At 52.7% G+C, this 13,932-nt stretch overlaps 6 protein-coding genes across 6 annotated transcripts; 3 read left to right on the forward strand and 3 right to left on the reverse strand.

The window, feature by feature from the left end:
• Nucleotides 1–1,141: 1,141 nt before the first annotated feature.
• Nucleotides 1,142–3,010, forward strand: LAESUDRAFT_754827 (polysaccharide lyase family 14 protein; the record flags this gene model as incomplete). The annotated part of the gene is made up of 3 exons (XM_040911952.1): nucleotides 1,142–2,050; nucleotides 2,108–2,865; nucleotides 2,920–3,010. The coding sequence occupies 3 exons, from the start codon at nucleotides 1,142–1,144 to the stop codon at nucleotides 3,008–3,010; spliced, it is 1,758 nt and encodes a 585-aa protein (XP_040768877.1).
• Nucleotides 3,011–3,336: 326 nt separating this feature from the next.
• LAESUDRAFT_734087 (glycosyltransferase family 4 protein) lies at nucleotides 3,337–4,988 on the forward strand (the record flags this gene model as incomplete). Its single annotated transcript, XM_040910479.1, has 5 exons — nucleotides 3,337–3,394; nucleotides 3,446–3,562; nucleotides 3,614–4,115; nucleotides 4,171–4,313; nucleotides 4,366–4,988. 5 exons carry the CDS (start codon nucleotides 3,337–3,339, stop codon nucleotides 4,986–4,988), a joined length of 1,443 nt encoding a protein of 480 aa, XP_040768878.1.
• Nucleotides 4,989–5,296: 308 nt separating this feature from the next.
• On the reverse strand, nucleotides 5,297–6,558 carry LAESUDRAFT_734088 (uncharacterized protein; the record flags this gene model as incomplete). The annotated part of the gene is made up of 2 exons (XM_040910480.1): nucleotides 5,297–6,036; nucleotides 6,090–6,558. 2 exons carry the CDS (start codon nucleotides 6,556–6,558, stop codon nucleotides 5,297–5,299), a joined length of 1,209 nt encoding a protein of 402 aa, XP_040768879.1.
• A 3,420-nt stretch (nucleotides 6,559–9,978) lies between these two features.
• On the forward strand, nucleotides 9,979–12,046 carry LAESUDRAFT_254009 (uncharacterized protein). The gene is made up of 11 exons (XM_040901751.1): nucleotides 9,979–10,117; nucleotides 10,193–10,327; nucleotides 10,383–10,595; nucleotides 10,651–10,702; nucleotides 10,760–10,813; nucleotides 10,875–11,118; nucleotides 11,174–11,227; nucleotides 11,283–11,442; nucleotides 11,493–11,683; nucleotides 11,737–11,862; nucleotides 11,913–12,046. The coding sequence occupies exons 2-11, from the start codon at nucleotides 10,233–10,235 to the stop codon at nucleotides 12,011–12,013; spliced, it is 1,290 nt and encodes a 429-aa protein (XP_040768880.1). The 5' UTR covers nucleotides 9,979–10,117; nucleotides 10,193–10,232; the 3' UTR covers nucleotides 12,014–12,046.
• LAESUDRAFT_254107 (uncharacterized protein) lies at nucleotides 11,885–13,193 on the reverse strand. Its single transcript, XM_040901752.1, has 4 exons — nucleotides 13,074–13,193; nucleotides 12,588–13,007; nucleotides 12,210–12,506; nucleotides 11,885–12,121 (listed from the first exon to the last, which is right to left on the reverse strand). The coding sequence occupies exons 2-4, from the start codon at nucleotides 12,880–12,882 to the stop codon at nucleotides 11,994–11,996; spliced, it is 720 nt and encodes a 239-aa protein (XP_040768881.1). The 5' UTR covers nucleotides 12,883–13,007; nucleotides 13,074–13,193; the 3' UTR covers nucleotides 11,885–11,993.
• On the reverse strand, nucleotides 12,889–13,735 carry LAESUDRAFT_734090 (uncharacterized protein; the record flags this gene model as incomplete). Its single annotated transcript, XM_040910481.1, has 5 exons — nucleotides 12,889–13,007; nucleotides 13,074–13,228; nucleotides 13,285–13,471; nucleotides 13,533–13,649; nucleotides 13,699–13,735. 5 exons carry the CDS (start codon nucleotides 13,733–13,735, stop codon nucleotides 12,889–12,891), a joined length of 615 nt encoding a protein of 204 aa, XP_040768882.1.
• Nucleotides 13,736–13,932: the final 197 nt, after the last annotated feature.

Genomic DNA, 13,932 nt, shown 5'->3' on the forward strand with positions numbered 1-13,932 from the left:
TGTGGCACAGCGATCGCGATTGGCGGCCTAGTGGCACAGATTGGGCCGCCCAGATGCTTCTATATCAGGAAGCCGCAGCATGGCTTGAACAATTCTGAAACTTTTTTAAAAAATCGCAGTCAGTCCTTTTCAATATACGGTCCGATGAAGCTGATACAATTCAAGTTAAAACACGTACACAGAGCCCAATCCGCATGGCGAGCTCTGGGCAAAAGGTTACTGTAAAGCGATTTTACATTTCATAGTCACAACAATGGAGTCACACCACTCATCCGTTCTGCTTTCTGCGAACCTCCGATGTGAAGCACCTGCCAGCCCTGCCAGTGAGCCAGGCGCGATCAAAGTTCAAGCGGCTACCAATCTGTCGCAAAGCATACATATTTTGAGATGTTGTTCACCGGCTCGGATTGTTGATATATCCTTGCCGGCCCGAAATGCAGAAATGGTGATGATAGACCTTTTGCAGCTCAAAGAATTTCAAATACTTCGCGGACGGCGGAATGGGCCGGTGGCTCGTCAATGCGTGGCCGAACGCGTGATCTTCTTCGCGTGGATTCAGCGAGCATAGAGAAGTGTGTCTTTGCGTATTTCGCTTTGCTCGGGGTGATGCTTTTATCTTCGCCATCCGGCTTACGATGTAGCAACCTCAGTCACGTTTCCGTACGGTCGACAATTGAACTTGCTGCCAGATATGGGTGAGGACGAAGCTCTTGGTAAACAAATACAAACAGTTGTCTATCATCTCTCCATAAGGTTCAAACGTTCAAGACCCGTGTACACGACCACTCATTTAATTTGCGATCACCTCCTCAGCAAACATTAATGTTATCTCTTATATCCGCTGATGCTTGGCAACTGTCCTTTTCTCAACCGAAGTTGCCATCTTATGCCTAAGGTCGTTTCTGCCAGTGCCACCGTGCCGTTCAACTTATGGCTGCTTTGTGTTATCCGGACCAGATTCATCAAATTGGTACAGCTGATGCATGCGGACATCTGTCATATGATTGAGGGAACACACGATCTCTGACAAACTGTCGTTCCCAGGCAACGCTGCGCGACATTCGGTTTCGGTCCAACAGTCATGTTATGTATATGAAAGCCGTCTTCCTGACCCTTCTTCTGAAATGCGGACTGAACAACCATGTTGCTGCTGATCCTCGCTCTAGCGAACTTTGCTAGAGACTGTATCGCTGTCCCGTTCGACTCTGCCGGCAATTCTTCTTCTGTAGAGATCGTCTGGGTGACTGAACTGGTCACCGCTGAACAGAGCTTTCTACCATCCGGCACTGGTCTGGCCATCCTTGAGACATCTGGCTCTGTGACATCACTGCTGCTAGCACCCGCCGAATCTCAAAATCCGCCAAGTCTTCCTGCAGCTTCTTCGCTTGCTCTACTTGCCACTCCGACGGTCACATCGCCCATGTCTGTATTGCTATTCCCTCCTAATACCGTGACCGATATTTTGACGAGCACGGTTACCGCGACATTGACGGAACCTCCAACCACCGTCACCGTCACCGCTCCGCCATTGACGGCAACCGATGTGGTGACCATCTCTCCTCTACCACCTCCGTCTGTACCCCAGACAGCGTGGACCGCTCCGTCGCGCATGTCAGATCTTGCCGACTTCAACGTCACGAACTTTGCTTGCGGACAGAAGAACTTACATGTAGTCGACGGCATTCCAGTAGACATCAGCGCCGTGACGCTGAACACCATGGCAGGCGGCGCGAATACGTCCGACTTTCCTTTGCCGTGGGACAATTCGAGTACGGCCTTGCAGTTGTTCTATCCCGAGAGCTCGATCAACCCGGGAACAGAACCGCAAGGAGGGGCTGACTTTTATGCCACACCACTTGACCTGCACAACGCGAAAAACGTGTCTCTTGAGTACAGCGTCTTCTTTCCGGCGGATTTCGAATTTGTGCTAGGTGGGAAACTGCCCGGGTTGTACGGCGGACGTATGGGCTGTTCTGGAGGCGATGTCGCGGTCACTTGCTTCAGCACGCGCCTGATGTGGCGAGCTGGAGGAGCCGGTGAACTTTACCTGGTCAGTCATGGCTAAAGCAGATTGGCTCTGGTTGTTGACAAATACCTTCGCCGACAGTATGCTCCAAAGAACAAACAAACAAGAGCGCTCTGCTCCACCCCTCCACTGTCGGTCTGCGATGCTGAATACGGATTGTCCATTGGCCGTGGCTCATTCTACTTCGCTGCGGGAGGCTGGACACGTGTGCGGCAGACGGTTACCCTGAATACTCCAGGCGCGCAAAACGGAGGCTTTGTCTTGGAGGTCAACGGGAAGCGAGTCATTAATCGCTCAGATGTTTATTATCGTGATGCTCCCGTTCCGCAGCAGAGTCCCGATGATGGTGATGGATCGGACGGCGCCGACGGTCAATCGGCACCTGATCCTGAACCAACTTCACAGCCTGACCCAGATGGAGACGATGGAGGTCTGCTCGGTGGATTGTTCGGCCCGGGGGGCATCCTCGGACATGTCGCGCTCTGGCCTGGCAGCAGCGGCATCCTGGTCATGCGTGACGATTCACTTTATGCTGGTTCTGCCCTGCTTCCCTCGCCGACTGCACTCACGGAACAACCGATCGCCGGCGCTGCTGCTTCTCCTTCATTGGCTCAATGTATGGCAGCGTCGTATATGAACGGGTCGGCCACTCAAGCGATGTCTAACGCCTTCAACACAGCGGCGACCTGTGCTCAACCTGGCGCTCTCACACAAACTGTAACGCCAGTGACAACGAGCACGACCACCGTCTATCCCACTGTGGCGCCGACGACCGAGCTTTTCGCCATCGAAGCGATGCAGGCCTCGGAGCCGATCCGCTTCGCAGGACTGTTCTTCAGGTCAGTGTTTGGTCATAGTGGCGTCGAGTAAATGCTGACCCTCTTTCTTTACAGTACTTTCTTCGGAGGACATGAACCGGAGTATGCATCGCCAAAGGATCAGTACGCATGGTTCAAGGACTTTTCCATGACGATCAACAGTTGACCGGCCTTCCTTCGTGTTTGAGCGATTTTGAGATTCCTGTTTTACCTGCTTTAAAGCAAATGAGACTCCTATAGTCTTTTGATCAACGCTATATATACAGAATTTGTTAATCCGACATTTTGTTCAAGCCTTTGTCACCTTGAGCGCTATTCGTAATAGATCTGCCCGGCGTCTAAATCGTTGTCACTCTGGTCCACACTCTCCCGTTGCCACTCCCCGCCTCAATTGCTGTTTCCAGTTACTATTTTGCACTTTAGGCGACGTGTATGCTTTGCCTTTGTTAATAGGACCTGTTGAATCACTCTGATCGCGCTCGGTGCCAAGGCATGGCTTCCTCATCTTCCAAGCTACGCGTTGCCTTTGTGCATCCCGACCTTGGAATAGGTGATTAGGTCGTGCGACCGTGACTCGACTACTCTGACACCTTCATCGCAGGCGGTGCTGAACGCTTGGTTGTGGACGCTGCGCTCGGCCTGCAGAAGCTAGGGCACGAGGTTGACGTTTACACCTCGCATCACGATCCGAACCATTGTTTCGACGAGACTCGAGATGGTACGTGCGAATCACGTACTACGATTCCATGCTCACATCGGCAGAATGCAGGTACTCTACGGGTGCATGGAATCGAACCGCCTTTTCCGCGCTCGTTCAAGGGCAAATTCCACATCCTCTTCTCCCATGCCCGCCAACTGCACCTAACGACCTATCTGCTCCGCCCGTCCTCGCCGAAATACGATGTCTACTTTGTAGACCAACTATCGACATGTATACCCTTCCTGCGTGCGTTCGGGCACACGCGAGTTGTGTTTTACTGTCACTTCCCAGATAAGCTCCTCGCGGACGGGGCGTACGTGGAGGGCAAAGGCCGGAGGAGTGGGAGCATGCTGAAGAGGATGTATCGGTTCCCGATGGACAGGCTGGAGGAAGTGACAACGAGACAGGCCGATATTATCCTGGCCAACTCGAAGTTCACCACGCGGGTCTTCAAAGAGCACTTTCCTTCCATTCCATCGACGCCCAAGGTGGTGTATCCGGGGATTAACCTGTCGGCATACGAGGCGACGGCATACGATGCCTCGGATCCGGATATCGTTGAGCTTGCCTCGTACGTCCCGATCATTTCGCGTGTGTGGCACGTTCTGAGACGCGCCAAAGAGCAGTGAACGCCCGACGCTGCTGTCGTTGAATCGCTTTGAGAAGAAGAAGAACGCTGCGTTAGCAGTTGATGCCTTTGCGCTGCTGCGTAAAAAGCGGACTTCAGGCTCATCTTCATCGCAGGAAAGTATGAGGCTGATTATTGCAGGTGAGCATTTCCCAGTCATTCGCCAAAGTCGTCGGATAATCAACGATGTCAGGTGGATATGACCCAAGATTGGAGGACAATATGATGACCCTCGTCGGGTTGATCGACCGCGCAAAGGCCAACTCACTGACCTTCAACATCGTCACGCCTTCCACATCTCGCATCACAATCCCGCCCTTTAACCTAACGCCTTCCTCTCCCGACATCCTCTTCCTTCTCAACTTCACCACAGCCCAGCGTTCGGCACTGCTGACTTCTGATGCCACCCTTGCACTCCTCTACACGCCAATGAACGAGCACTTCGGTATCGGGCCCGTGGAGGGCATGGTCTGCGGCCTACCGATCTTAGCCTGCAATAGCGGAGGGCCTACGGAAAGCGTGATCGACTCACCGTTGGAGGAACGGACCGGCTGGCTGCGCCCTCCAGAGCCCGAAGTGTGGGCAGAGGCGTTGGCGGAAATTGTCTGTCTGTCTGAAGCGGAGCGGACGGCGCTCGCGGAGAGGGCGCGTCGACGCGCGAGAGAGAACTTTGGTATGGACGCTATGGCGAAGGGACTCGAAGAGGCGTTGAAGGAGGCGGTCGGGAAGGGCCCCGTCATGGCATCGTCCTTGCTGCTTGTATGCTGGGCTCTGTTGGCAGTTTTCGCAGCTCTCATTTTGAGAGTGTTTGCCTAGCTGTTACCTTTCTATAGCTTACTTCTGCGATATTACTCTATTGTCACGAATTGGATGTTTCGCCATTGCGGACACAATATTTATTGGAGCACCAAATGGACTGACAATATAGATGAGCGTGGACAACAAGGACGCATGCGTTCTAAAATACAGTCTCAAGGTTCACAAGGTACCTTTAACCAAGACTAATACATCGCACAACAACGTTGCAACCGACAGAAGAGCGTTACATATTTCAACAGGCTTACGAAAGGGTATTGAGCTAGCAGAGGTATAAAGAAAAACACAGCATCGAACGCAGATTTGAATCACTCAGCCCCATCTCCGGAATCAGTTTGACTACCATTCTGCGAGGACGTCCTAGTAGTGGAGGTCGCTCGTGACGTAGCCCGAGACCGCCCCCTTCGCCTCGTACGCGCATCCGCCTGCCTCTCTCGCTCCTCCTGCTCCAAGATCTCCTGCTCGGACATCGGGTAGCGCCTTCGACACAACAGCTCAAACACACACGGCAGTGGCCCGCCACAGACTTCCTGGACGAACTGCTCATTGATTGTGATCCCACCAAACATCGTATCCTGCCCGAGCCAGTCGAAGCGGAGGAGCGTTTGTGGTAGCCGCCCACCGGGCACGCCCTGCGCCGTCGAGCGATTGTGGTAGAACGCGTCTGAAATGACACGCTTGTGGTCTGCTGACGCGGAGTCGAACTGCCGTTGCAAGACGCGCCCATTCATGTACGTATGTATGCCTTCAATGACATCCCCGCAGGTGACGCCGACGGCCTCGTCCACGGAGATTTCGATGGGCCATGGTATGTGGCGGGATATAAGGCGAAGAGAGGACACGCGCGGCCAGGTTGCGGGTGCGTTGCGGCCATCAGACCAGGAGCGATAGGCAGGGTCAGAGGAGCGCTGGCACTGTGCAGTGGAGAAGAGCATGTTCCACTTGATGTAGTCGCGCCCCTCTTCTTCGGGAGGCGGCATCAGCAGCGGATTCAGCTGCAACCGCGCTTTTACCTTCTTGACCATAAGCGGAGACAGAACGGGTCCATCTGCGAATTGCAATGTCAGATAAATGACACTGATCAGCCGCCGTTTCACGTACAATGTGGACCCTCTGCGAATTTGTCAAATTCACTTGCATCTTGAGGACGAATTGGCGGAGGTGGCGGAGCACCGCCTGTCGGTTGCGGGACTTGGGCTTGAGCAGGACCTGCCTGCGGAGGAAGCCCTCCTGCCCCAACGGGAAAGGGAGTCTGTGCCCATCCACCGTGCATGGGATACGGAGTGAATCCACCCATTTGTGGTATCATCGGTATCGGCCACATCCCAGGGTAAACGGGGTAACCTGCAGGAGGCTGCGGCTGAAATGCAGCGTATGGGGCGCCGGGCGCGACAAATGGCGTTTGCGGATGCGAAGCGGGAGGCATCCCATTCTGTGCGTATGGCGATGTGGTTGGAAATCCAGTCCAGTCTGGAGGAAATCCATTGCTCCCGACAGATGCGACACTGGGACTTTGCTGAGGTGGCAGCGCGACGGGTGGCATGAAGTAGGATCCAGGCGTGCCTGTCATGGGGTGTAAGCCAACAAAGGGAGGGTTGACAGGGATCTGTTGCAGCTGGGTCCAGGGCGGCATTGCAGAATGGCCATTGGGAGTGTGTGGTGGTACTGTAGGTGGATTCCTAGAAGTTGAACCGGGAACAGTCGGAATGACTGGAGTGTATGGCAGCATTCTTATGGAGGCAATACGGTCTCAATCTCTCACTATTGTGGCTATATTGTGGCCGCCTTCGCGAGAAATGCGGATACTCAGATAGCTATGGATAGACGAGTAACAAATGTGTCGTACCTCCTTGAACCAATTATACGGACGAGTGAGATCGACGGTCCCCAAGTGACTCGAAGTAATACCGCAATGAGATAGAATCTGCAGACCCGTCACAGCGACTTAAAGATCGACATAAGGAAACAGAACTAGGATGCAGTCAGCACGAGCTGGGAGAGACTTCGGATCAAGCGCTGAAGCCCAGGTTATCCTTTCCCACATCCAACGGTTAAATCATGCAACAGCAGGAGCCGTATCTGGCTCATAGCCATCGATGAGGCCAGTGCGTAGATACGCAGCGAGACCATATCAATTGTAGCGGAAAAGAATTGAGTGGTTGTATAGTTCGGTTACAACTTACAAGGCCCTCGCAGTGCTGATTCGCCACCGCAAGTTGTGGCCACCACCGGTTCGTCCAATCGGCTAATCTCCCTTTCTATCATCCAGCTCCTGCCTTCCTCCGCACTTATTCAATTTTTGTAGGGACAGAACACTATTTTTGTGACTCAATACTTGGCTCTCCGCTAGAGCTTGGCAGGTATGTGGTCGTGCTATCTCTTTGACTCGTTGTTGCGTTGCTTTTTTCGCGCAACCTGTGGTCTGAAGTTCGTTACACTGCCCCGAAACCTTGCGTACATGCGTTCAAATGCATGCGGTTGCGTGCCATGGCTCATACTCTTTTCAACAGCCGTTTCAAGCTGCTTTGGTGAATGATTCTGCTTGAGTATGCGATTATTAATGAGATGCTAACGAATCCCAAGGGCATCGACTCGCACGTTTAACTTCTCATTGCCGAAGGCAGTTACACAACGACTTCCATGCTACGAGTCAATCAGAAGAACCACATTGTCGCTTCGCCGATATACGAGACAGGGATTAGCTGAGCTCGGTCACCGAACCGTTGCTTATGCTTGAACCTGCTCCACAGGACCACCGTTCACGGGTGCTGTTCTCATTCCGGCCTTACAGCCTGCTGGGCATATCAACAAGCGCCCACATTCCATACCGCGAGCCTCATGCGGGTAGCCCTCCAAACAGCTAGATTGCCGATTGCTGAGGCCTCTCGGCGTGCTACGCAGCGTCGATATTGTCATTGCATCTTAATGTTTTTGCGCACATGTCGATTATTCAGATAGCATCGCTGTCGCGGCGTCGAGTGCCTTTGTGATGCTGACATTCGGCGTGATGATGAAGCTGCAGTGTTCCATTCCATTTCGCGGGTTTCCGTGACACTGCTGATCCATTGTTTGATCGTGAATTAGCATGTCAGTCAGCTGGCCGAACCGCGAGCATGTCCCCAGTTTGACATTGGTCCATATGCTAAATGGAGTTGCGTCGGAGAACTATCGAGAGCTGCTTTTGCATTTGACAGGATCCAATGGACATGCTTGTCACCAGCGGTGATAGGATCACAAATGGAAAATGAGGATTGTCCTTCTTAGCAGAAGGAATACGCTGGTGCGTGCATTCTATCCAACGGTGAAGGATATTATGCTCATTCCAAGACCAGAGATGAGCAGAGACCACTTGCGACCCAAAGTATCTGCGAGGAAGAAGACGAAGATGGAAAGTCCTGGTGAGCAAGCGAGCATGCGATGATTGGGCAATCCGTGATGAATGTTCCATAAGTGTCCATCAACCATCAATATTGCGCATCAATTAATGACTCCGCTGTACGATTTCCGTCTCCTTGCTTGTCGGCAGTACCTCAATGTTTACCGCATTACAGCACCATGTCAAGTGTTCTCTCGCTGCTTCAGATACATATCAAGTTTCAATCATTCGGGGCAAAGATGATAACTTTACAGAAAAGTTCTGATGAAGCTATATCGATGCATGGAGCGATTTTTGTGAGCTGTTCGCGTTCTGACTCATCTCCATTAGCCATATCCCAAAATGAAGACTGCAGTCGCTTCCCGGGGCAGTGATTTTCATGCTGAGTAATTGGTCCGGATTCAGAGACGAACATGGTGCGTTCACTGCAAAGGAAGGCTGTCTGCTGTCCTCTCATAGATTTCTCTCGCTGATTCGCAGTAGGTTGGAAGTTCTGTCTGCAGGAGTTCGAGCATCCTCTTGGGTCCATGACATTCAGCGTATTGTATAGAACAGTGAGGTAGCGACTTCCGCGTAGTAAGTTCTCAAAGGAGTAATGAGCATGTTAACTGTTCCTGGCGAAGTCAGCTGAGATGCGTGGGCGTTCGACAGCCAAATGAGGCACGTCCGTTTTGACCTGGCCTTGACTGCTACAAAGAGGTATGTGAAGGTCATATGGTGCATACTAAGCTTCTATGCTTGAGTTAACAGCCAGACGTTTTGAAGAGTCCCATTAGCAGGACCCAGATAGGGCAAGCACGCTGTCATCAGAAACGAACGACCGCGCTAGTGGTGGCTCTGCATCGTTGACATATCGGAGGCAGATCTCCATAAGGAGATCCGATCACTCTGAAGCTCAAGGTGGCCCTTCAACGTCAAATCGGTATCTACATCTGCCAATGCACTCAGTGGCTTCCGAACAAGCCTTCCTTCGGGGCCAGGCTCGAAAAACTTGCACCGTAGCCGTCAGCTAAAGCGAGATTCGTTCCAATGCTCATTGAACAGATATTCGGTACGGTGTAATCATAAGCATTCTCACGGTGCATCTGCGAACGAATCAATTTAGTTGGCTTTCTATCCCCTTGGGACGAGCGCTCCGATAGCTGTGCGGCCGACTTCCGTTCCCTGGCGCTCCTCGCGGGGTGCCGAGCGTGTGGTCCCTCTTCTGGCATGCGCCCATTGATTCCTCCACGTGGCGATTCAATCTGCTTCTTTCACGTACGTTGTATCCCCTTGGTTCTAACTCGAGTTTTAGTTCACAAGCCCTTCTCATAACAGACAGTTCTCGAAAGTTCAGCGCGAGATCCCTTGTCTCCGTATGTCCTTATCTGAATGGGTTATTTACCCCCTTCTCGTCAGACAGCCGCAACTCGGTTGACGTGTTTCATCAAACGGAGCAGCCTGCAAGCTGAAGTAGCATACCCACAAGCAGACGAAGCAGACGTGGACTGCAGCAGGGTATCGTCGAATGGTAGCTACTTACGTCTCTGTTCCATAACACTTGTCGGCAGGGAGAATGGTCCTGCCAGGTTCCTGGGATCTGATCATGTTCATTTCCGGAGGTATCCTTCGACATTACGGATTAAGCGTTACCACCATCCCCCGTGCGCCTAATGTCTTCCGATTGATACGCGTTTCCCCTTCTCTCTTGATTATCATTCGTCTGCGAGGCGCTGTTCGCTCAGAACCCCGATTGTGCGAATCCGCGAGTTTGGTATGAGCAGTCCGGCCAGGATAAAAGTGATGAACAGCTGGTGATCCTTTCTTCATCGCCCCTCCCCTGGAGAAGTCAGCGACAGGGAGCTTCTCAAGAGTAGATTCCTCTAGCAATGGCCACAACCATGGACGCTGCCGCTCCTACGAAGGACAAGACGACGCAGGAATACTCTGAGGACCAGCTTCCAGAGTTCAGTCCCATGCCATGGTACGTACTGACGTTGGGACAGCAGTGCATCCGACAGCTACTCACGTATCTACAGGACTCTGAGTGAGATCCGCGCGGCCATCCCGCCTCACCTTCACGTTCGCCAGACTTGGAAGGGTTTGTTGTACTTGGCTCGTGATGTCATCTTGGCGGCCATCGTCTGGAAACTGGGTCTCGGTATCGACCCCACCTTCAAGAGCGCCGCTGCTGTGCAGACGCTTACTCCCGTCGGTGCTGAAGTTGCTCGCTGGGGTGCTTGGCTTGTCTAGTGAGTCGCCACGGAGACTGCGATACATGCAGCGTAGAAGCTGACACGTCTGCAGTTGGTGGTTCCAGGGATTGATCTTCACCGGCATTTGGGTCATCGGCCATGAGGTAAGTTTCCTGTGAGTCTCATCACACCCAGCAAGGCTCAATGGTATGCTCGTACAGTGCGGTCACGGCGCATTCTCTGATAACAAGCGTGTCAACGACATTGTTGGCTTTGTAAGTCATTCATCGTGTCCGGAGATGATCGCATGTCAGATATTGACAGTTGTATTCATAGATCACGCACACCTTCCTCTGGACTCCCTACTTCAGCTGGCAGATTTCGCATCACCGTCATCACAGCAACCATGCGTCCATGGAGCGCGATGAGGTGTACGTTCCGAAGACCCGCAGTGATGTCGGCCTCCCGAAGGAGGATGGAATCAACAAAATCGACTATGAAGAATACCTCGGCGACACCCCTATCTACACTCTCTACATGCTCCTTCGCCAGCAGTTCCTCGCGTTCCCAGCCTACTTGCGTAAGCCTGACACCTTATGTGTACCTCGGGAAGCTGATGGAGATCTGTTCATCAGTCTTCAACGTTTCCGGTCAGAAGAACTACCCTAAGTGGACGAACCACTTCGATCGTACGTAATGATTTCTTGCAACGCATGCCCCCGGTGCTTATTCCTCCATCCACAGCTAACTCGGTTCTGTTCACGAAGAGGCAGCGCAATGTCGTCATCATGTCGAACATCGGTATCGCAGCGATGGTCTGGGGTGTGATGGAGTCAAGCAGGATCTGGGGCTTCTCCGAGGTCATGAAGCTCTACGGCATCCCGTGGCTTTTGGTCACTCACTGGCAAGTGGCAGTCTCATCAATTATCAGTCTCGTCTCACGTCAATCAACAGGTTCATCATGATCACGTACCTGCACCACACTGACATCGAGCTACCGCACTACCGCAATAAGCAGTGGAACTTCCAGCGTGGTGCCGCTGCCACCGTCGACCGTAACTTCCTGGGCTGGCAAGGTCGTTTCTTCCTCCATGACGTCGCGCACTTCCACGTCATCCACCACTTCTTCCCGATGATGCCCTTCTGTAAGTATCAGTTGGCCGTAACAATGCACCACAATGACCAACCTTGGTTGTAGACCACGGCCCCGAGGCGACCAAGTACCTCAAGGAGTTCATTGGCGATCACTACCGGTACTCCGACAAGCCCGTCTTCAAGGCGCTCTGGGACACCTACAACGAGTGCCAGTTCGTTGAGGACGAAGGTGTGTACCGCCTATCCTTACGGTGACGACGATGATTAACGCCGAGACAGGTGATGTGATCTTCTACCGCAACAAGAAGGGCCAGGCGATGGTCCGCCCTGCCGCTCCCTACAGGGAACCATCCACTCCGGCTACGGTTGCGGCTCAGTGAAGCAGCTCATCTGCGCGGTCGGGCCTCGTGTCTTGAGTAGGGTCGTCCGCGGTGTCGCTGTCTTCCTATCGCTTCTCGTGTCCACGTCGCAGTTTCCGCTCGCTGTGGCTTATAGAACGTATGTCGTAGTGAGGCATTGTACCAAATAGATCATTTGTCATCAACAGAGTGCGTTGTATCATCTCGCGGGACGTACGTGCAGTAAGGCATCTCGGAGGCCAATTCACGGGCAGTGTGAAGTGCGACAGGTCTTCCGTTGCTGCGTTCACATCCACGGGCTTGTACATGTGCTGAGACTTCCAGGACACGAGCTGTGATAGTACACGTTCTGGCCTTAGGAGAATCACTTCTCGGCGAGTATCTGACATGCCGCAATTGCAGAATGGCGAGAGAAAGGGTGTTTGAACGGCTTTGCACGCGGAGCTCGCTGAATGATATACTACTACATTTCGTGATTGTGCACTGCCATTACCTTCCCGAGCAGAACCAAGACCTGTATATGAAATCCCGGGCCTCAGAACCCAGAAAAATTGGCCCAGCACCTTCGGAAGTTCCGAAAGTTTAGAGCACCCACGATGCTTCGCTAACATGCACTCCACCACATGGCGAAGCAGGGGCACACCGCAACTTCTATTCTCGCCGCTCCTCTGGGTTAAATTGTAGAGAGGAGCACGATGACGAAAATTCAGGGTCGCGGCAGCATGCCTTTGCATGCAGGCACAAAGGCAAAGACAAAAATGGAAATAAGAGGGCGTTTCGTCGGTGTGGAAGCGAGCGATTGTACAAGGAAGAATCGAGAAGGTATACAACTGACGTTCCATGCGAGGAGAAAGCGAAGACAGATAGCACGGAGGAAAGTCATAAGGCATGACAACTCAATAATATTGGCTTAGACTGAGCACGAAGATGTTCGGCGCAGAGAACCCCAGGCGTTGCTTTGCGTATTGGTCTTTCCTGGACAGTCGCTCAAAGAAGATCCTCTCGCGAAGCCAGTCTGCGCGAGATGTTGACAGCATTGCTCAATGCGACTTTCACGCGATCAGGAAGATAGGAAGCTTACCGGACCGCTTCGGTCGAGACGTGCCTGTCGGAGCGGGCGAGTAGAACGAATTCCAACCGTTGCCGGAACTACCTGTCGCGATTCGCTTGATCTGCTCTTGAATACGGCCAGGGAGTGCCTCCAGCTCTTTGTCCGTGATAGCATTGTCCGTGTATCTTATGTCGTATGATTAACTTAACCCTAGCAATTCAGACATTGCGGAAGTACCTACTCTCTCCAGAGGGTAGTGCAAACGTCGCTGAGGGTGACACCTGCGGGATTCTTCACGATGGTACACCAAGGACTGATCTCCGTGATGATGATTAGCGTGTCCACGCGCGGCAACGTCGCAGGCTGGTCCTTCGCATCGAATGGTAGGTCGTTATTTGACGCATCTCCGTTATAGCCTGATATTTGGCCTGTGGATGTTGTTTTGCATCAATGGTCACATCCTACAAGGATCCTGAGGCAGTTCCTTGCCTGTTGAAAGGTTGAATATAAGCTGGAAGCTTGAGGCTTCCCCAGTAAGAATTGGATGCAACTCCAACGAAACATTCTCCAGCAAATACAGGTCGGTCTGAGTCAGGATGGGACCGTCTGTCGGTTTTCAGCTTAATCTCAGGGGTCCATGCATACTACAACGTACAGGAGTTCCCAACGGCCCACTTGCCAACAGCCGTCATATCAGTCATGTCTTGCAGCCCAGGCTAAATCGGTGGGAGCAAGGTATTCAGATGCTTCCAGCCAAGGAGCGAGCTATGCAAAGATAGTAAGCAACGTTGTGAGTCGTACCGAGCCTCGCTAGACGTGGGAGTTGGCAGTGTCGTCGAAAGTAGCAATTTGGCAGAGCCTCGCAGATCGTTCCCGTGGCAGTGGCGCC

This window comes from Laetiporus sulphureus, assembly GCF_001632365.1.
Source record: "Laetiporus sulphureus 93-53 unplaced genomic scaffold LAESUscaffold_3, whole genome shotgun sequence".
Lineage (NCBI taxonomy): Eukaryota > Fungi > Basidiomycota > Agaricomycetes > Polyporales > Laetiporaceae > Laetiporus > Laetiporus sulphureus.

What these genes read in the sequence shown, in the direction of transcription:
- LAESUDRAFT_254009 (XM_040901751.1), top strand. Translation starts at nt 10,233, where the DNA reads ATGGCCACAACCATGGACGCTGCCGCTCCTACGAAGGACAAGACGACG. An exon ending in CGCGTTCCCAGCCTACTTGC is followed by an intron (nt 11,119 to 11,173) that starts GTAAGCCTGACA and finishes TCTGTTCATCAG; the next exon opens with TCTTCAACGTTTCCGGTCAG. An exon ending in CTTCCCGATGATGCCCTTCT is followed by an intron (nt 11,684 to 11,736) that starts GTAAGTATCAGT and finishes CCTTGGTTGTAG; the next exon opens with ACCACGGCCCCGAGGCGACC.
- LAESUDRAFT_254107 (XM_040901752.1), bottom strand. Translation starts at nt 12,882, where the DNA reads ATGCCTTATGACTTTCCTCCGTGCTATCTGTCTTCGCTTTCTCCTCGC. An exon ending in GTGCATGTTAGCGAAGCATC is followed by an intron (nt 12,507 to 12,587) that starts GTGGGTGCTCTA and finishes TTTCATATACAG; the next exon opens with GTCTTGGTTCTGCTCGGGAA. An exon ending in TCCGAGATGCCTTACTGCAC is followed by an intron (nt 12,122 to 12,209) that starts GTACGTCCCGCG and finishes ACGTTCTATAAG; the next exon opens with CCACAGCGAGCGGAAACTGC.